We start from the raw sequence: 22,121 nt of genomic DNA, 5'->3' as shown, positions 1-22,121 counted from the left end.
CATAGGTTTGAGAGATTGAGATGTATTGCACGTACGTATTTTTTCTGTTGGTAGTTCTCAGGAGAATGGAGAAATGGAGTCTCAGGAGTCACATGGGAATATAAGCATTGAAATAATTTAAATATATGCAAATATATATATATACCACATTGCTGGACTAGTTAACAGCACTTCCGTTGTTTTCGTCTCCTTTTAAGAGAGTTAACGAAGTTTATTTTGAAGTTATTTTTATCTCATGTGCAAAACACAGATAGTAATGCTGATCTATGACAGTGTAAACCGTGTATTTTGTCTTATAGGTGGCAATTTCTATGTAAAAGTTACTGTGATTCTGTTTTGGTACCATAAATGACAGAATCCCTTTTAATACGTTAGTTTCAGTATTTTTACTTGAACGTAGTTCATCTGTTGCTTCCATCTAGGCAGTTTTTCAATGTTATTGCAAAGATTATTCTTCTATTGTTAGTGCTTTATCTTGGCTTTGTGCTTCATTATTCTCTGAAGGGCAATTTGTATTTACTGCTTGCACGTGTAGATTTAAAGTTACTGTTGAATTCCTGTAGCCTTGGTTCCAACTTTGCTTTCAGGAGCTTTATCAAACATCTCTGGATAAAAGCCAAATTATAGTGGCTAAATACATCTGTTGCAGTGTTGAGGAATTTTTTTTTGTGCTTTGGATATTTTCTAGTAGGGTTTGGGATGGTAGGGGCCAAATAGGGTTGTCTTTCCCAGGCAGGGGGAGGCAGAGGCAGGGTGGAAAGCAGAAAAATACTTCAACTGACTTTAATATAATTAAATTCCATAGTGGGCCTTCTTAACAGCAAAAGGAATGGCTTTTTGCCAGATGGAGTTACTGTCCCCACATAGGTTGACTGTACTGATGGAGGTTCTTTTCAGTGTGTGATGGATAGGGAGGCACTTGTTAATACAACCTCGGACCATGTCATCTTCTTCATAGTCTTGAGTGACACTGCTGTGGTAGTGAATATTTGGTGTGTTGACCTAGTTTCTGAGAATGCAGAGATGGGACTTAGGATTCTCTCATCAAATAATACTAACATCAGTTGTTCAGTCTTTTTATCCAGCATGTACTTGGGAAGAAAAAAAGAAATAAAGAGTCAGAGTGTGCAGCTTTAAACAACCAGAATACAAAAGTGTTTTCCATACTATACTGATAGTAAAAAAAAAAGCATATTTAAAAAAAATTATTTGTACAAACATGATTTAACACTTGAGAGTTTTAAAAAACATTGTGTTAGTATGCTTAGGTATGTGGGAGAAGTACAGGTAGAACAGGAAAAGGTCTCCTTCCTTCCATTTTAGCACACTGGTAGATTTAATAATTTGCCCTTTTGAGTGTGCTAGAGGGGATCTAGTGAGAACAGTCCCTTTAGTCTTGTGTTACCTCTTTTCTTTTTTGAATCTGATCTGTGATGGAATGGTAAAGAGGAGGAGGAGAACAAGTTACCATTAGGGACTGACAGATCCTCTTGGAGGGTAGACAGGTTGGAAAGCACATTCAAACACTTAGGGATGGAATAATTGGGGTAGGATGTAATGAGTTTCAAATGCTAACACATGAGGAGGTATCATGTCTAACAAGGGAACTGGGCAGGAATTTTAGTGCTTTTGCCTGATGAGAGTGGTTTACAGCCTTATATAATATCCCACTGCTAGCTTGCTTCTCCAGCTGACCTTTGATTTTTTATTTTTTACTCTTGGATGTGTATAGTAAAATCAGAGATAATTTCTTTAATGTGAATTATGTGAATGAATGAGCTGTTATGCAAACCTTGGGATTTGTTTACGTTCATAATGATGCATATTAGAAGAATCATATCAGGATGTTTGCTTGTTAAGCATTATCTTCTGCATGCTGCTAGTTTTGCCCTTTCACTCCACCAGAACTATATGTAGCCTTTCAAACTGGAGAAGATTCTTTAAAGCACACACACCTCCCCCCCCCCCCCCATTTTTCAGCAAGTGAATGTTCATTTCTATGGAAACAGAACTGGCAGCCAATCTCAGCACTACAAAAGCACTTGTTTCTGCTGCCTGAGATTTGTAAATACTGTTTTCTCTAAGAGAATTCAAGCAGACTCCTATATCGGATAGTAGTGTAGTGTCATTATTGAGAGAGGGAATTAAAACAAAAGTAGGGAAACTGTTAATACTGAGCTTCCTACTGCACTCAGCAGAATGATTGAGCTGAAGATAAATCATGCATCTCTATTCAACCCATGCACTTTTTCCATTCTAATGTTTAATGGCTCAAAGGACTGGCTTTACAAACACAAAATATAACAGGTAGGATATGTGATGTTAATATCATCGTGTAGGGGAGCTGTGTTAAGGGTGATAAAGATGCAACTGAAATATATGTTCTCCTGGGGAAAAAGGGGGCAAATAAAAATCCATAGCACTAGTGTGTATCTGTTTTTCCACATTACACTATTGTTTTTTATTTCCCTTTGCTGTTTTCTATTTGAAAATATAGTTACTATGGAGACAGTGACGACATACTCTTAATAGAGCTCACCAGTGCAGCACAACATGAATATATATCGTTTGGGAATACTGGTGGTAGCTGCTGCGATTATTTTACAGAGGTTTTGAGCCTCATGTATTCCTTTGGCTTGCTCAATGCAAGTGGTCAAAATGTAGCCACATCATTTTCAATTTCAGCTGCTCTTCCTGATGATTTATCATTTTAAACAGGAACATTTACTGACCAGTGAAGTGTACTGGTCAGTTCCAGCCCATTTGAAAGATAAGGGCCTCATCAGGCTGATGCTTCCACTGGTTATAAGGAATTTGACTGAGTTCTTGGATTATTACTACAGGGAACTGTGTCTGGCTCCATGCAAATGCTTGGTTCTCATGCTCTGTGCAACAGCATATGCTACAGTCTGCCTGAGTTTTAAACTTTTCTATTGGCAAGACAAAGTAAATTGGTTACTACGTAGTTGCTACCCTTTGTTTTGATCCCTGTTGGATTGCACTCTCTACCCTCAGCGTGTCACCTAAAACGTGTAGATTCGGGTACCAGCTCTAATCATAGCAGCTCAGGCTCTGGGCAGGCTGTCATTGATGCTCCCCAGCATGTGTTGCACGCATGCTTTGGAAGCAGTTTCTCTTTTAAAGTTGGGGGGCTTTCCAAACAAGTCTTCCGAAAGCTCAAAAAAAAAGAAGCAGCAGGTTTCTTCAACGGAGCCCTTTCCTACTTCTCTGGGCTTTATTGTTTTGTTTTATTTCGCGTTATGCTACGTTTTGGTTGATCTGTGTTCTGTGGAGTGCTCGCCCTTAACCAAGGCCGCTGCTTCTCCTCTCTCTTCGTTTTCCGTGGTGGTGGCGGGGGGCAGAGCTTTCCCGGGGGTGTGGGGTGTTTCCCGGTGGCGGGGCGGCGGGGGCGCCGGGCGGGCCCTGGCGGCGGGGGCGGAGCGCCGGGGGGCCGGGCCGGGGCCGGGCCGGGGCCGGGCCGGCGCGGGGCTCCCTCGCAAGGCGGGACTGCTATTTTGAAGCGAGGCGGCGGCTGTAGCGGCAGGAATCCGGCGGGGATCCGGTCGGGAGCCGCCGCGCCCGCCCTCCCGCGGCACCGCCGGGCATGATGGCTGTGGGGGACGGTGAGTGGCGAGCGCCGTGCCCTTGGGGACCGGCGCAGGGCTGCGGGGGGCTCTCGGCAGCCCGGGGGGGCCGGGGAGCTTGGTATGGCAGGTTGGCCTCTTGGGCTGGCGGGCTTGGCTTCCGCCCGAGCCGGGCGCTGGGCGATGGCTGCTACGTGCCGCGGCCGGAGGGTACCGGGGCAGCGAGCGCGGAGGCTCCAGCCCTTCTTAGAATTTTAACCGTGCCTGGGTTTCCGGGACGGCCCGTGACCTCAATTATTTACGACTCTGGCAGATTCCGTTGTGCATTTTTATGTTGGCGTTGTGTTTACCTCTCTCACCTCGGTGCTACTTGTGTTGGCCACCTCTGCAGGATAAGGCAGAGTTTACTATGCTGCTTTGTAAATAAGCGGATGTTTACCTGCCCTGTTATGTGAAGAAATCCATACTTAGAATAGCCGTAAAAGAAGAGCCTTGCTGCTGGAGCTGGAGATGTATGTTTAATAAAGACATGAGATGTTACTACGTTTCCTTCGTTGCACAGTGTATTGTTACACAAACGAATGGAAAGTAGGTCAGTAAAGCAATACAGGCTATATGGTTGTGCTTTCGTTGAAAACTAGACAAATGTTTTGTCTTTATGACACCTCTTGGGTTTGCGTGTCAGCCCGGTTCTCTGAGCTTAATACCTTGATGACTTTCTATTTATGCATTATTATTTTTAGAGAGACTTTGAGACGCTCATTGGACTTGGAGCGAGTTTAGGGATGAGGCAGGATGGTTGTGCTTCTACAAGTGACGTATATGTAGATGTGCATAAAAAAGATGGTTTATAAAGATCACAGATGAAGATTAAATCTTTTCTCTGAACTTGCTGAGACAGTAGTTGCAAGAGTCCTGAGAGAGACCCTTTATTGACGTGACCTGAAATGTGTGTTTTGCACTTAGTTTTTTCATATGTCAGAGTCTGGAAAAGATAATGAATGTGACCAGAGCAGTGAAATTATGTCTGGATTGTACAATCTAAAAAAGAAAATTGAGCAGTTCTATGATGTTTGTATTTTTGTCATTTGCAAGGTGCAAGAGATACCATGGAATATGTAGAACTGAATATATACCAAGCTCACTCTTGCTGAGATTTTTTTTTTTTTTTTAATGTTTTTCTTCATCTTTGTTTCCTTCCTGTGAAGCAGCACAGTTCTCCATGGTGTAAACGTGAATTATGGTCACTTGCAGCTTTAAGGGTACAAGTTGTAGCATGTTAAGAAATAACTGCATTCTCTAGGCAAAGCTGTAGGATTTTTGTCATTCTGTAATGGTCGAGGCTTATAAAGCGAGGGTAGTTGTGGAGCTCTCTTCTGTATAATTTAATTCGTCATTAACAAAGGCGCTAAGAACAAAGTACTGTTCAGGCAGTCAGCTGACATTCTGTGTAGGAGCTTTGAGCAATAATGCCAGATACAATTAACAGTGTGTAGGATGATTATGTAGCTGTTGGTCTCTTTTAAAACTACTGCTTACCACATTTACAAGGAATTCAGTCTTCTGATGTTGTGTTATGAAACTGCAAGGGAAAACAAAACCTTAGTTACTATTAAGAAAACTTCTTAATCTTTTTTCCTAAATTTAATGATGGTTGGTTGCAGTCTTCTGTTTTGCAAATATTCTGTATATCTTCCTAATATATGCAACACAGAAGAAAATATTTTAAGGTTAGTGATTCTGCAGCCTTTGAGAAATGTCTTTTCTTGGCAAAATGTCACTTTGTTGTGGCCAGTGTGTATGTTAAACTTTGTGAGACTAGTCTGAAGCCATTGTGCGGATACTCCAGAGAACAGATCTTTTTACTTGTCTTATTTGGTTCACTCGCTCAATCAGCCTAGATGTGTTACACAATTGCAGAGCATTCAGAAATGCTGTTTAGAAATGGTAATGTCAATTTTATCTTGAATGCAAGACATTGGCTTATTAGAACCTTTTGGATTATTTTTTTCCAGTTTTCTTGAGCACAAGCAGAAATGTAAATAAAATGTGATGGCAGTTGAATCTTAATCTGATTTCTCAAGTGGAGATTAAAGGGAAGAACCAGATTTTCTGTTTACTGCCGTGTTATCTGTCTCAAGCTCTCCAAGCTACTGTTGGAAGAATATAGAGGGGGGGAAAAAAATAATCCTGTTCTTGTGGCCCAGCAAACAAATGGACCGTAACTTCTGCTGTACTGAATGCATGCCAGTGGGAAAGCATGCGCTGCCTCAACCTTAAAGGCATTTCACATACTTGTGTGAGTGGAGGTCTATGCTTGCCCTGCAAGTTGTGGAGGAAAACCAGCCAGGAATTGTTCCTTGCTCTGGCTTCCTTGTTCCTTGGAGAGGATAATGCATTTCTACCATTATCTGTTGGTAACCAGATTAGGCTGCTGGGGAGGTGGCGAACAGAATCGCAGTGTGCACATCACGTTGCGTGAACTCTCCAGGGTCTGTAATTCGGCAGCTTCCACTGGTGTTTTCTCACCTTGTTGGCTGTCTGTGCTGTTTCCCTGTTATTTCATAGGGAAGGGACTACCTTGATCCCAGTTGAACAAGGTAATTAGGATAAGGACAAAATTATCTGCCTAAAACTACAAATGGCCTTAAAGGGAAGATTAGACATAGGTTTTCTTAAGATGTACTAAACATATTGCGGTACCAGACATAAGGTATTTGAGGGCTATCTAAAAGCATGTAATCAGCTTTGTAAGAGGACATATTCGGTACACACTAGTTGTACTAGTGTATACTAAGTATACTGTTATGTTTCATATAATGAATAAGCACTTCTTTATTTATTAGTGTATTTTAATGTAAATGGCATACAGTGTAATGATGTTTCATGACTTTAAGCACTTGTCAGATTTTAGATGATGAAGCATATGTGACTGGTTTATGAATAGAAATTATCCTTCTATCTTACTGCATATGCTTATCAAATTTTGTGTTTTGTCTTCTTTCAAACTACTTGATTAATGTATACATGGTCCTAAAGCATGAGAACAATTATCTTCCATTCTCTGATGTTCTTCTCAGGGAAGGCTGTCTTCCTGAGTCTTTAATCTGATTAACTAGTTTCTGTGAAGTGTGCATGCTGTACAGCTTCAATACTTTACATTTGACTGAAAAAGGAATTGGACGTATTAAAGGTATAAAAGCTACAGTGATGTTTGAGCCATTAGCTTGATTTAAAAATATATATGACATTTTAGTGCATGTGGATTTCTGAGGTGTATTTCTGATTTTTCTTATCCTGTGGTAGGAGACTTTTTAAACCAACAGAATCCTGTGAGTGATGATAATAAAGCAATTGCTACACTGCTCTAGAAATTGGTCAGGCTATAACTGTGGTGCTTTGTACCATTCAGAGCTGTCTCCTGGGTATGGGAATAGAAATAGCAGCAGAAGTTTTTGTGTGGAATAGAAGCGTATCACTTGTTGCCTTTTCCGTTCTTGTTTGGGCCTGTGTTTTCTTTAACACGCTGACTGCACCTGCACTGGCTCCTTTTCCTGTAATTGCTCCCCTGCACTCCTTTTCTGTTATTAGCAGTTGGTGGCCACATGGCTTTGGGAAATGGCTTGGCTCGCAGAGCCTGAGAGGGGAAGGACGGATACCGTGAGCTGGAATGTGATTCCTGTTCTGAAGCAAACCAGTGCAAAGCTTCTTTCCGCAGTAAGGTCATATGCTACTCCCAGTGATTTACATGGATTCTGAGTTGTGTTTTGTCTATAAAGTGCAATAATAGACAGTAAAAGAACAGTGGGAAAGTGAAGCAGCCGAGTGGGAGAGGGAGGGAATGTGTAAACAAGCCAAGGGCTATATGAAAAGACACAGTTTCTACTAAGAGAGTGGATGAATACAGCAAGGTCCAAGACTGATGTGACTAGAAAAAATAATTCAAGGAAGAATTCAAGGTGCAACTCACAGCATTTTTTATGTGAAAAGCAAAGCTGCAAGCATATGACACGGTTGTGTTCTCAAAACCAGCATAGCTTGTAGAATGATAAGTACACCTGATTTTTAACATGTTCTGAGATAATAGCTACAAGTTTTTTCTTCCTAAGTGACATTTGCAAAATGTCAAGGAATTTAGTGGGTGGTGGTTGTTGATGTTTTCGTTAAGCATGAAACATGAGTTCACCAAAAAGTTTTCCAGATATGCTTAATCTATTGTCCAAAAGTGTTGGTTGTCAGGAGTGCTGGACAGTTAGGAGTTACTAGTTTTTAAGAACAAGTTACATAACAATAATAATGATGATGATAATAATAATAATTTTGATATTTTCCATTCTATCTGCATTTTTGATTATTCCAGACTAATGGTAATATTATGTTCGTTGTTTGGTGGGGGGTGGTTGTTGTTGTTGTTAATATTATAGGTATATTTAAAAAAAAAAAAAAAAAAAAAAAAAAAAAAAAAAAAAAAAACCAACAAAAACATTAGAGTTGTGAATAGCCTCAGGAGAAATTTAAGGCCTGATAAGGGTTTCCTTTGATAGATGTTGCAAGAGTCTTCCACTTGACCGATTGGATATTTGCCTTGCAGGGTTTATTTTCATCTTTGCTGTCTATGAAATATAAGGAGCATTTCTGTACTGTTACATGTTATTTTTAATAGTGTTCCTGTAGTAAATACTGATGAGCAAGTAAGCTACATTTGGATCATTTCAGAGTCTGAAATGCCTTCAGAGGTGAAGGGTCTCCTCCAGTATTGACTTGAATCACGAATTCCATTCTGTATATTGTATTTATAAAAGCATCTTGGTTTTAAAGACTTGTGTTTTGGATTTTGTGTCTGCTTTCTTTGCTCAGCTTGGTCATCAAAGTACACTTTCACAGCAAGAGCTGGAAAGAGTGGTCGATAACTAGAAAGTATCTTTTGAAAACCAGCTGTGTATGTAGACTCTTATAAGAAGTAACTACAATTTAAAACTCACTGGAGTTTCCCAGCTGTATGGAGTGTAGACAACAAGATTTCATGGAACCACAATTTCTCTGGTGCCTTTTCATGTATATTTAATTGATGTGAAAATTCTGTTCAACTGAGAAAAACTTAAAAGCCCTGAAAGTTATGGATGGTTGGAGCCTGAGGAAAGGTGAGAAGGGCTGAAGTTGTAGAACAAAGCTCTTGGCAGCCTGCAGAAAAACCTTAGTTTCTTCAAATTAAATATTTCTGCTTTCACCAGATGTCAAGAGCTCCATGGTGTTCCATGATTGCCTAAGCAATGAGCATGAGTAGATTTCTATTTGACAAAAAATCCTTTATCATTATGGATTGTTTTGTTTGTTGACCTGATAAAAGTCCTTTGGTCAATCAACTTGCACAGCGTGAGGCTTGCTATTGAACTTAAAGGTCAAACTTTCTACATTTCTGTGTAGATTGTTTTTGTTTAAAATTTCTTTTGCATTGTCGAGTCAATTTTTACAAACTTCATTAGAAGCACTGTGAGAAACGGTCTCTCTGTATTATTTGGGGGTTGGATCATGTTCCCACAAAATTAGAGAAATGGCAACTACTAAAACTGCCTAGCCATAATACCAGGCACTTCAGATTTTCCAGCTCTGGTGTGAGCTTTTTAGCTTCTGGGGCGCTGATGGATGAGAGTCTGGACATGAGTTGGCAGTGTGGGCTTGCAGCCCAAAAACCCAGTTCTGTCCTGGGCTGTGTCAAAAGCAGTGTGGCTAGCAGGGCGAGGGAGGTGAGCTGTTGAGTGAGTTCACAGGAGGCCACAAAGATGATCAGAAGGCCAGGGCACCCCTTTCCTGAGCAGAGGAGGCTCCAGGGAGACCTTTTACAGCACTTTCCCGTACCAAGAGGGGGCCTACAGAAAAGCTGGAGAGGGATGTTTTGCAAGGGCATGGCTCAAGGGCTTTAAGCTGAACATGGTGTATTTAGACTGGAAATTCTTCACTGGAGGTGGTGGGGCACTGGAGCAGGCTGCCCAGAGAAGCTGTGGATGCCCCATCCCTGGAGAAGTTCACTGCCAGGTTGGACGGAGCTCTGAGCAGCCTCATCTGGTGAAAGGTGTCCTTGCCCATGGCAGGAGGATTGGAACTAGACAATCTTTAAGGTCCCTTAAAACCCAAAGCATTCTATGATTCTATGTTAAGAAGTCCAGTTTGGCGAGAATTGGGCCTCTTAAAACCACCAGATTTACTACCCACAAGTGAAGTGGCAGCATTGAGAGTAAAATAAAGATAATTTGCCATATTTTCTTAATCTCTGCTTTTGACAGAGAGGCAGAGATCAGGTGGGTCAATGAGCTGAAAGGCCGTTAACAACCCCTTTTATTCTGTGCTCTGTGTGCATGTTTTCATGTGCAGATCCTAACTTTTGATTGCTAAACTACATGGATCTAAAATTCAGAAAAGTCTCTCAACATTTTATCTGCTATGTGCTCATATTACACTTTCTGCTTCTAGGATCTGTTTTATTTGTTAATCTGCCTTGCTGTTTTACATTTCCAACGTGCAAATTGAGCTGAGCATGCAGAAATTTGCCATACTAAAAACTAATGCAAATGTTAGCTGCTATTATAATCTCTCTGATGGTAGAATTACATTTGTTAGTGTCACCCTCTAATAGTGAATCACAATTTAAGCTCCGTGTTTGTAAACCTTGTCATTGATATTATACGTATCCGATGCCCCTTCCCTATCACACGTACTTGTGATGTACCTTAAAGATGGATGAATGTGGTACTTAGGAGTGCCTCTCTTACCCGTGCTGTGGTGTAATTGCTAGTTTGAAAATTCAAGTCATTATGCCCAGGTGCTTCTGTGTGACTGAATTAAGTGCTGGAAGTGTCCAGGATTGAATCATTCCTCATTGGATATCAGTTGTTTCATTGAGTTAGCTGCAGATAGGTAATTATGATTGTCCTTTTTTCTACTTTTCTGAACTTAAACGCATGGATAATGCTAGCCATATTTTGCAGTTTATGGAAAGTGGTGTCTAGATAAAATGTATTTTTGTGATAAACATACTGGTTTTAAAATAAGTCATTAGATTCACTGAAGAAAATGCTGGCGCTATTGAGAGTTAGACACTTGATGTATAAGCAAAAGTAATTTGTGAAGAAAGAAATAGAATGACTTCTGGAGCTGAGATAGTGAAGACAGTAATTGAACCAGGCCTACTGGGCAAAGACTGGCTGTTGACTTCCAGAACATTTTAAATGCAAATAATGGAGTTTATACTTCAAAAAGATACTTGAAGTGGCAGCTTTTTTAAAGGGCAGCTTAAGCAATGGAGTGAAGAGTTTTGCCACAAGTGAGCACTGCATTCTGACAGGCTAAAACAGTTAAATAAATCATCACTTCCGATAGAAATTATGAGTCTTTTATGTGTAAAGTGGCTCACAAAAGTTAACCAGGCATCAAGTAAAAATTCTGTTAGAACTTTTTCTTTCTTTTTTTATCATGGTTTTAAGTGAATTGCCTGTTTTCATTTTAATCAGTGTCTGGATAGGGAAACTCTCTGAGGGAGTACTCACTCATTTAGCAGAGATATTGAGTGCTTCAGAAGTTACTGTCTTTCTCAGTTTTAATTATGGTATTTCACAAGAGAGCAAAACATTTGTGCTGTGGTAGGCATGTTTTACTTTGTGCTAAAATAGAGGAGTATCCCATCAGTTTCTGTGTTACAGCTAGTAACTCAGCCTGTGTGTTTAAATTTGACTTCATATGCAAGGTAGATCTGTGTCTTTTCTACACCTTTTTTGCCTTGCCCCTGCCTAAAAAGCATCTGATTGTTAACATTTCACCATTGGACATAGTGGTTCAAATAGCATGTCCTAGAGCAATAACATATTGCAGATGTTGCAGAACAATAGCGTTACGTAGTTTTATTTTAAGCCTTGCTGTTTAGTCTTGAATCCTGTTTAGGTGTTGCTTTGTCATGTATTCTGGAGAACCTCATTGTCTTTCTCTTCCTCTTTTACTGAGAAAATGATGCTTTGTTTATAGTAGTTTGTAGACTATTAGGTGTTGATTCAGAAGGCTATGGTAGGTGCCTCAGGAAAGATGTAAATATAGTGAAATTGATGATTTTTAAAGTACAGTGATATTGACTGCATCTTCAGATTTCAGTAAGTTTGCTGAGAGCAACATTTGGGAAATGTTACACATGCATAACAAAGCAAAGTCCAACTGCAAGAATTTATAAAGTACTATAAATTATTTATTAATTAATTTAAACATGTGGACTATGGTAATTTTACAGATGCTATAAAAGTATAAAATATGGCAAGATTTGCAGAAACAGTCTTAAACTTTAATAGGTAAAAATTAGAAAAGTACTTAGGTTTACAGGAGATATTCTAGAGCTCGAAATGGAATTGAAGCTTTACTTGGGAGCAAAATTAGCTCAGTTGCTTATTTGAGCTTTTGCAGCTTTATTTGAAACCTGTAGTTAAATCTTGTCTTTTAGCCAGACAGTAGTAAGATAAACTGTAAGACTAACTTTTCTTTGGGGTTAGGAAAATAATACTGGGGATATGTTAAATTTTTTCTGAATTCATCTTTTTTTTAATATAGTCATTCTTTAAACTATGGAGCAGAATGCATAAACTACTAGTGTTATTAGAATAGGCCTGTATAAGTGTGGATAATTACCACAGCATGTGCCATTGCCTCTCCTAAATATTTCTTTGTAAAAAGTCTGTTTACGTCTAGTATCTTCCTCCTCATTTTCCTTCTTTTATTTTGTCCTATTCATTGAGGGTCACATTTTAAAAGACCAAATGCATAAACCAGAACAAAAAAAAAAAACCTGAAAGCAGGTGTGAGCAGGTGTTACACCAAAAGTGCTGTAACTGATGGGTGGCATGTAGGAGAGCTGTCTTCTGCTTTGCTTGTTGAAAAGTTAGGGGAACTTTATTAAAATTTGAGATCGGATCAACAGCAAAATTTAACTGATAAATATTTGCCTTATTCTTGTTACTGACTCTTGCTCCTCTTACTTCTTGGCTTTTTTTTTTTTTTTTTTTTTTTTTTTTTTTTTTTTTCTAAGACACTAGTTCACTGGAACTGTCTGAAAAAATAGCATGTAAAAGAATATGTTTGGTTTAAGATCTTTGGGGGATTTTTGAACCAAGTTCTGTTGTTCTCTAAACACTGTTCTCATTGATATTTTTTTATCTCATCCATCCCCTATGAGGTTACTGCAGGAAAAGGAGTCTCTTTTGGTAGGAGTTTGAGATTTTGCTGACGAGCATCACCATATATTGCACAGAAGAGAACCATTTGCCAGCACTGAGTCATTGGTACAGTTGCTTCCTTCTGGAAGACAAAGAGGAGCAAAGGAGGTAGCATGAAGTAAAGTTAAATCCATGTTGCTTCTGTGTCTCCACTATTGTGTCTGGAAGAGCCATGCACCATCATTGGGGAGGCAGGTTTTTGTTTGGGCATGAGAATTTGTCTCCCAGTGGTTTAGGATCCCAAGACCTGCTGTGGCACCTGGAGCATGCCAAGGAGTGATGCCTTTATGGTAGATCTGAAGCTTCTTGGTGCAATTCTCCTGTCCAGCTGTAGGTGTGCCTTGCTGTATCCCCAGTAGCCACACGGAGCAAGCAGGCGTGTGACACGAGACCCACAAGAGATCTGTGGCCTTCTGGAATGTCAGCTGGCCGCCAGACAGGATGCCCAGGACTGTCTAAACTGGTTTTAGATGACTGCTTAGGCAAACGAATCCTGTCCTTTGTGTCAGGACAAACAGATTTGGACTGTATGGAATGCCTGATGTGTAAGGGATAAAGTTCTCACTAAATGATATGGGGCATTGGCTTGAAGTATGGATTAGAGGGATCAGCTAACTTGATGCATGTGTAATGCTTGCGGCTTCATTGTCATGCTTGACAGGAGTTGTTGTAGGGCACCCCAGTTCATCTGGAATTGAGCTAATGATCCAGTCCCAGATCCAGATGCTCCAAGTGATTGATGCAGTCTATGTTTGTAAGTCACTGAAGGAAGAGTGGTAATGGGTGTCTTGGTAGGCCCAGAATGAGGGAGTGACTTGGAAAATGTGAAGAGTTCATCTTCTTGGGGTTTTGTTTTTGCTTGGGCAGGGTTTTGCAGTTGTCCTGAAGTATTTTGTGGTGTGACAAAGTGTTAACAGGAGGTAGAAAACACAGTATTTGTTAGGAAAGCCTGTAAATACCAGTTATTGAAGCAAAATTGTTACAAATGTCTTGAACGGAAGTCAATTTAAATATTAAATATACTGCGTTCTCTGGTTTGACTATTGTCAGTCTACAGTAAAATACTGCGAGTTGCTATTTACAACCCTCATTGTGTTAGATATGTAGGGCGTTGCTACTGAAAACAGTATCCATATTTGCCTTTATTGACAGCTTTAGGTAAGTATTACTGCAGGGATCAAGTTTTTTCGCTCTTATAATGTTACTTGAGGATCTGCGTTAAGTCAGTTAACTTCTGATTTCCTGCTGCTGAATAGCACTTGTAGAATATAGATCTTGTATTTGTGCTGCTGTGTAGGTGATACTGATTCCATTTTTCTGTTAGTATGACTTACAGGATATTAGAACGTCACATTAGTTATATGAATTTTCAAACCAGTTAAAGTCAAGGCTTGAGTTGCAGTGACAATAAATCTATTCTAATTTAATCTTCTTTCAAAATAAAATATTTTTTCTCTCTGGGTATGAAAAACTTTAGATTTCTCTCTAGATTCGCCTTGTCACTGGACAGATCTTTATGTTTACTGGTTACATAATTACCTTTACTGCTCTATAGGCAAATCACAGTAAATAGATTGTTTTGAAGTTTAAAATATTGGGAGTACTAAAATGTCCTTTGAATATCGAGTTTCATTATAAATGTTTATGCTTTGATCTCTCTGAATACTTCAGAAAACATACACTACATATTTGTGATCTGGCCCCCAAGAGTAATGCTACCAGGCGGGAAGATAGCACATATGTTTTTAGTTCAAATGGCATAGTTTGTTTCTTAAGAATTTTGGTATTTAATGCTCTTGGTAGTTCAAGTTTTAGTCTGTCTGTCTGGATTTAGTCTTGAAAGAACTTTGGTAAATCATAAGTTCAGAAAGCGTGGTAGACTTCAGGTTGTTATGTGTCCTGCAGGCTGGTTTGAAGAGTCTTTTACTGGAAAGATTTCTTAGACAACTCTTGAAAGGTTTTATAGAAATTCATAGCAGTTCATCGATAGCAGTTCACTTGGTGCACTGTGCCTGCAGAACATCCTCTATGGTGCAGATCTCTGCCCTTCATTAGAAGAGAAAACTTGTAATGCTCAGATTTTGAATCTTGAGTTCCAAGCTTTCTGAAGATAAAAACCTTTCTTGATTTTTTTTCTTCCCCTGCTTTGAAGTTGTTCATCTGGAAGAGAGCTTGTACCAGAATGAAAGCATTTGTTGCTCATCAGGTTTCTGCAGGAGCTTTTGGCATTTGGCATACTAGGTTCCAGACTCTTCTCTGTATGGTGCGCTTACTTCCAAAACTCCTTATCCACTATGGTTTAAAATATTACATATCAAGTACAAGGACAGTGTTGTGGGGCTTAACTGAGGCTTAGGTGACTTGGGTGGTAGAAATATATTTTGTTTGTAGACTGCAGAAAACTAACATTAAAGGCATGGTTTGATACTGAAATAGAGCCATCCCTGTGCTCTGCGTGTTGGCTGGCAGGAGCTCCATCCCTGGTCCTTTGGCCAGCCAAAGACACGTAGTAAAGCCAGATTGAGCGGAACTGCTCCTTGATGATGCCCTGGGGAACAGCAGTTACAACTGGAGCTGGGCTTCTCCATGATGAAGTACTCAGAAATGCTTTCACAGGAGTAAAGTGGATCACTGCAGATGAGTGAGAGCACACGGAAGGCACATTGTAGGGGAAGCAAATATAATGCTTTGTTTTCATGAAGTGCTGTAAATAAAGACTTCAGGTTTTGGATCTTCACAGTATAAGGCATATTTCTGAAAATGTAATGTCCCTAAAGATCACTCAGGATTTTGATGGTAAATCCTAGGGAAATAAAAGTGTAAAAGAGGGTGGGGAAACCTCTGGTTTCTTTAAAAGACAGTATGAAATTTTGCTGCTTATGTTTATTTAAAAAACAAATCCAGAACAAAAGAGGCTCAGCTGCATTATCACTTTAGCATTAATAGAATTCAGGCAGATCCTTTTCAGCCATTAATTTTATATGCTTATGGTACTGTGCTGTTATTTTGGAACATTTCAAGTAACTGTACAGCAATTTTAAATTTATTTTAACATAAACCATGAAAAGTCTGCTTGAGAACACCCATGTATCAGTAGTTTCAGTCAGTTCTGTGTATCTTAAAGGCATTTATTTTCAAAAGATGTGTTTCATGTGGACTGAAAAACTGTGTCAAACTATTTCACAGTAGATTTTTAATCCAGTGTTAACAATCTTTTAAATGCATGAAAGGATATTCTTTAGCTAGGCAAAGTAATTTGACAGTATTACAAGAACACTATTTAATGTATCCTCTGATGACACAACAGTACGTTGAAACATTTCCCTTTGCATTATTTTTTTTTTAATTCTGTTTGTACATTTTGGGGTTGAGCAATAACTTACTACAATTACCCATCTTTGATACTCTTTCATAATGAATTGTTTGGTAAAAATAAAATTTATTTATCTGAGTCACTAGTTTCCAAAGTACACAGTTGTTTAGGATTGTCTAGATTTTTCTTGATTAGGAGATTCTGCATAAATGAGCAAACTTTCTATTTTTAGGATTGTATTGGAAATAACTTTATTGTTTCAAAGGCTTGTGCAATATTTGCATATCAGTGCTGCATTGTAGAGCTGTTGGGTTGTAGCGTGAAAGTCCTGCCTGTTTCTTCATCAGGTTTGAAAGTGCAGCAACAGAACCATTTTTATTTGCAAAGCGTGTTTTCACTTCTAGTCTGTTTTCATGATTCCATACTCACGTGTCAGTGTTGAACTGTTCATGCTGTTCAAAAATTGCAAGTTATTTCTAATGCTATTTCAAAATTACCTGTAATGTTGCAGATATCTTAGATATTAACCCTTGCCACTTACCCTCCTGTCACAGTATAAACCCTTTCACTTTATCTGGCCTTTGTGTTAGTGGTTTCCCTTGCTCAAAATCTTGATGTCTGGTTCTATTTAAGGTAGTGAGAGTAAAAGCATCAGGAAGCAAAATGTATTCTGGCTCAGCCCGTATGCTGAGCCGGAGTGCTGTTTCCATGGCAACACAGAGGACAGTGAGGGGGAAGGCTGATGCCTTTTCCTCCGATTCGGAGTTTACAGAGCCAAACAATTACTTGTAGCAAGATTCACTTAAAAATCAGTGTTTATAGGAGAGGAAGAAATAATGTTAAAGGAAATTGTTAATATGCATCCATATTTTTCTTGTGACTGTTTGTTTCTTGGATCGTGGAGATTCATAACTGCAAAACATAGCTTTTGGCAAATGCTAGAAAAATGTACTAACTATAGCAGCAGTGATCTTGGACACATTAAATGCAGGGTGTTCTGATGTTCCACGGTGCTGCAAATGCTGTTGGACAAAACCTTGCTATACCCTTTAATGCAAGCTGCCTTCCTCTGGGAGGCTACATTGTTAAATATAGTTGACATTTCCCTGGGAGCAAGTTCTGAATAAGCGATGGGTAAACAGTTAACCAATGCAGAAATGATGAAGCTTTTGCAATTCATTTGTTTGGGGTTTTTTTTCATTACTGTAATGCAGCTGTATCTCAGCCTCGCCCATTTTATTTATTATAGGAATCATAGGCTGGTATGTTTTCTGTGCTCAAGCTTATAGATAAATCCTTCTTCCCTAAGTGGGTGGGGAAAGCATTATGTTCTGTTGTTGGAATATGTTAGGGTTCTTCTAAGGCACAATATTTTGAATTTAGAATAGAGACTATTTAGTCACTAGAGATGAATTTCTTTCATGATTAAAAATACACAAACCTGAAATGATAGGAAAGAGGAGTGCAAGCCCCGGAATACTGTCTGCCTGTCTAATATTTTTAACGAAGGGTTGGAATAGTGGCAAATACCGTGTGTGGGAATGAATTTATTTGCATGGAGAATTTTCACCTTTTCCTCTGGCGTTGGCTCCCAGAAGATGATGTCACCTTGCAGCTCATTGGTTGTGCAGCACCTAGTGCAGGGAAGAGAGAGAAAGATGCCGGCACAAATCTCAGTGGTGGATCTAGGGTGTTTGCGAGCAGATTTTGATAGAATCTTTGATTAGTATTAAGAATTTACTGCATGTGGCCATGTGAGGTGCTGGGTCTGTCCTGGTGAGGGGATTGAAGAGCTATCAGAGGAATGAGGCGACTGATCTGCAAGAGGATCTGTGATTGTAAGTTGAAAAATCTGGGTGGAAGGAAGGAGACAGGGAGTGCTAGTTAGACACATTGTGGGAGGATGTGTAGCAGAAAATGCATGCATGAGTGAAAGAAGGAAAAGGAGAAACATTTTTCTTTGGTAGACTGGAATGATAAAAATTATATTAAGGGCTTTCCTTTTGGGAAAATATTAAGAAATGGTTTAAAAAATTCAGTCTGTGCAAAGATATTTTTCCTTTGTGGGAGAGGATGTGTAGGATTCATTTTTATGCTCGGTTCTATCGTGGTTAATTATGAAGGTAAAATAATATTTATAAGAACTTGAGATGTAGAAAATGCTGTTTATCTCCCATTGTCATTTTATTCCTAGGTCAGAGACAGGACCAACTGATTAATACTTGTTTTTATTTATGCATTTTGTGAATTTCTGTGAAATGTGAAGGAAAACAGTTGGTTAGGAAATGAAAATACACCCATTCTAATAGCTCTATTTTTATTTATTGTATATTTTTCTAGACAAAAGCTTTGATGATGAAGAGTCAGTGGATGGAAATAGGCCATCATCAGCTGCTTCAGCCTTCAAGGTTCCGGCACCTAAAAAGCCAGGAAATCCTTCAAACAGTGCAAGAAAGCCAGGATCAGCTGGTGGGCCTAAGGTTGGAGGTAATGTAAAGCTATTCACATTCTAATCAGTGTTCCCAGAAACCTTGCCAGAGCAGGCACAAAACAGAGAACTTTGGAAGGTGATGTTTAATTCATGACTGCAGTATTTTTGCAGAGCTGAGAACAGTAAGGGACCTTGTTTTATGTAATTATTCATCTATAAAGGTGTGTGCATGTCTGTCTGTTTTTGTGAGTGTACGCTGAGCTTATTAAGATCTCTCATGAAGAAAATTAATGTCTGGAGAAAGCATTTATGTTGGTGAAATGAATATATATATATATGGGTGTCTCTGGTGGAATCCACACTGCACTTATTTTATATATAAATATCCTGTGAAATTCTGGAGAAGGTCTGTGTCAATAGAATTTTTACTGTAGGTCTGCACTATTTCACATGGCTAGAAAGGATTAGCCATCACCCAGAGCCCTCATCAGAGGTGTATATTACATCTGGGTGACTTTTATTATTATTCTTTTAACTGCCAGTATTGTGAAATTGGTTGTGAAAGATGAAAAATGAGAGCCAAAACCCTTGGCAGGATTTTTTTGCATGATATGGCTTCAAAGCAGTGTAATGAGGAATGCTTAGTAATTATGATATTTGAACAGGGAAATCCGCATTTTTTTAGGGCGGGGGTAGTCTAACAAAAGCAAGTGTTTACTGCTAAAGAAGTGGCTGGTTTTTTGGTGGTTCATGTACACATTTAGCAAAAATACATAATTCCGTGGAAATATCCCACAGTTGAGGTACAGGGGTTTTATGAATAAGTGATTCTTTTAGTAAGGGGGGGTTTTTTTGTTTTTTTTTTTTTTAAGTAATTTTTCCATGTTCCTGTTCATGTAATCCCCTGTGTGATCTGCAAAGCTAATATAAAATTTGGAAAATATACATGGCAAACAAGCTGCCTTAAGTATTTTCACATTACTAAGATACAGCTAATGTTTTGAAAATGTATTGTTTTTTAATTGTTATTTTAAGAATTCCTAATAAATTGAAAAGATTTTTATAGGGCTGGATCAGCACTGTCATAGTGTGACTGAGAATTGATAGCAATATGTATCAGAATAGTATTAGAAAATACCACCTGAAAGATTCCATAAAGGAAATTATCTCATTGATATTTATTATTGTTGTTATTATTGCACATGGTAAGTATTATAAATAAGGAGATATAAATAAACAACTAATTATAATGTAATCTCCTTTAACCTGAAACGTGGTGTTTCTTTCATGCAAGACTAACATACTAACATAGTGCCAGAAGTGAAGGCTTTGGATTCCTGTTTATTTCAGTATAGTTTTTAATAATATTTTATTAAATATAGATGGTTTTTAATGTAGTTTTTTTTTTTACATTTTTTCACTTTACATGCTCTGCAGTAAAACCATGGAGATACAAAGTGAAGGGAGATAAGAACAGAATAACCACTCACTGATTTTTCAGTTTATCTAGAAATACAGTAGTAAAGCAGATCAAAATCCCAAAAATTATTATGTTGTTTTTTTCTCCTTTTTCTGTATTGCCAGACTTAAAAAATACTAAAATTAATCATGCCAAAAACAAAGTACTTTGGTCATTTCTTGCTTTATACCATCTCCTTTCAGCTGTGGAAAACACTGGGGTGTGTTTCCATACCCATCTATTTCCATTCTTTTTTTTATTCCATAGAGTGTCTGTAGTCAGAATTTTAATAGAATATTTACAAATCCTGTATCTCCTAGCCTAATCAAGAACATTAATGTAGATGCCGAATGCATTTCTCTAAACAAAAAGGTCATAGTCTCTTCCAGAAGTGAGGACTTTCCTGTAATAATCTTAATATGAACAATGACACTAGGTCAGACAAGAAATCTGAGCAGTCCAGTGTCCCATCTGACAGTGGGTCAGAAACAGCTACTAGAGATATGTACAGGAACAGATGAAGTGTCTAGAGCCACACTGTCATTATGGGACAAAATGCTGGGTTTGGGAGGCTTTATTCCACAGAGAACCATGGTCTTTGGAGAGTCCAGTTAGGGCATCCTGTTCTGCTTATGGATAGACTTCCTGGATCTTCATGGCTGCAACAAAACCGTGATGCTCTGCCACATCCAGTTTCTGTAGGATCTAATTTGCAGGTGCCTAAAGGACACCTGAGATTTTTCTCCAGCCTCAAAATTACCATCTCTGTGGAGTAAATTTATAGTTCTGGAAGTTGTTTGCTCTTGCTGATATAGTAGGGCTCAGCTGTATCCTACAGTCCCAAATCCTTGTGCTCAGCACTGCATTCCAAGTCAGTAGTCAGTGGGTGTGCCATTTCTCGCCTTTTCCTCATAAGCACTGGATGGGTATTTCAGGCTTCCACTGCTCACCTCGTGCTTCTGCCACCTGTTGGTCCTGCTTGTCCCTCTTTTCTGTCTCTCAAATATCCATTAATCCATATTCAGAAGTTGCAGCCTTGGAGGAAGAACTAGCAGCATTTTCTTATCTGTGTTGCTTCTTGTTTCCCTTTCACGAAATTCTCCAAAGTCACGTAAGTGACATACAGGTGAAGCAAATCTTTCACTGCAGTTTCTCCTCTTCAGACTTCTGTGATCAGGCAGAATTTAGTGCAGACAGAAGTTGTGTTGAGCAAAGGCTGAGATTACTTCAAGTTCCATTCACTTAAACTGCCTTTTTGTATTTTAAAGGATCCCAGAGATCCTTTTCATAGGATGTTGCTTGACAAAGGTGTATTTTCCTCAGTTGTAGGTGGCAAAGTACAGGTTTTTTCCTGGGTCCAGAAAGCATTTGAGGCTACCCTGTCTTGAGGCTGAGAAAATGGAACTCCTTAGCCATGCTGCTGGCTTTCTTGTCTGCTGACACCTGCTGAATTTATGCTTCAGATGCCTGTGTGCTTGGCTTTTCATTATGTTCATCATGGACATGGTTCTTAATGAAGAAATGGGTAATTCCACCACTGCCCAGATGTGCTGTTCAAGTGAAAGGACCCATCTGATATTAAAAATAATTTCTCACTGTTTCAGGCATTTTCTATTTAATGTAGGAAATGTACTTTGGTGGCACTGGAAGTGCAACATCATTGTCCGGGTGAGGCAGGTGAAACAGGTATTTATATGAACAATACCGGTGTCCTACTCAGCCTGGAATTCTCTCTCCTTGTGCTGGGAATGACTGTGCCAGACATTTTCCTATTTGTAGTTGGGATGGGAAGGCTTGTAGGATTTGTGGATTTGCTGACAGGCATGATCAAGCCTACTGAAGACAGCTTGCCAAAAAAGTAGCAGATCAGGCAGCCACAGGGGTTTACTGCCCTGGGAGAAAAGAATCCAGCAGGCTGTTTCTCCTCTGGCTTTTCTGCTTGGAGATGTTCAGACACTTAGTGATGAATGAGAAGTGATAGGTCTTCCACTTAATAGGAACAGTGCTTTGCTTGGCATATTTCTTACTCTGTGGTCAATACATTTCCCCAAGTTAGACCTTTGCCAGCAAGTGCACAGCTGATCTGCTT

At 39.1% G+C, this 22,121-nt stretch overlaps 1 protein-coding gene across 45 annotated transcripts in view; it reads left to right on the top strand.

Annotated features, from left to right (window-relative positions):
• Positions 1-22,121, top strand: part of CLASP2 (cytoplasmic linker associated protein 2) — a 144,452-nt gene that overhangs the window by 39,603 nt on the left and 82,728 nt on the right. For 34 of the 45 annotated variants that reach the window (XM_058423275.1, XM_040078589.2, XM_058423242.1 and 31 more), the window contains exon 8: positions 18,483-18,629. In XM_058423275.1, coding sequence (XP_058279258.1) covers positions 18,483-18,629 — 147 coding nt within the window. Of the gene's footprint in view, positions 1-3,520; positions 3,624-17,789; positions 17,981-18,482; positions 18,630-22,121 lie in introns of those variants that run through there. The other 11 variants (XM_040078756.1, XM_058423292.1, XM_058423289.1 and 8 more) reach the window with 2 other exon arrangements.

This window comes from Hirundo rustica, chromosome 1 (assembly GCF_015227805.2).
Source record: "Hirundo rustica isolate bHirRus1 chromosome 1, bHirRus1.pri.v3, whole genome shotgun sequence".
Lineage (NCBI taxonomy): Eukaryota > Metazoa > Chordata > Aves > Passeriformes > Hirundinidae > Hirundo > Hirundo rustica.
Note: the sequence above shows the minus strand (reverse complement) of the source record. Positions and strands in the feature narration are given on the sequence as shown.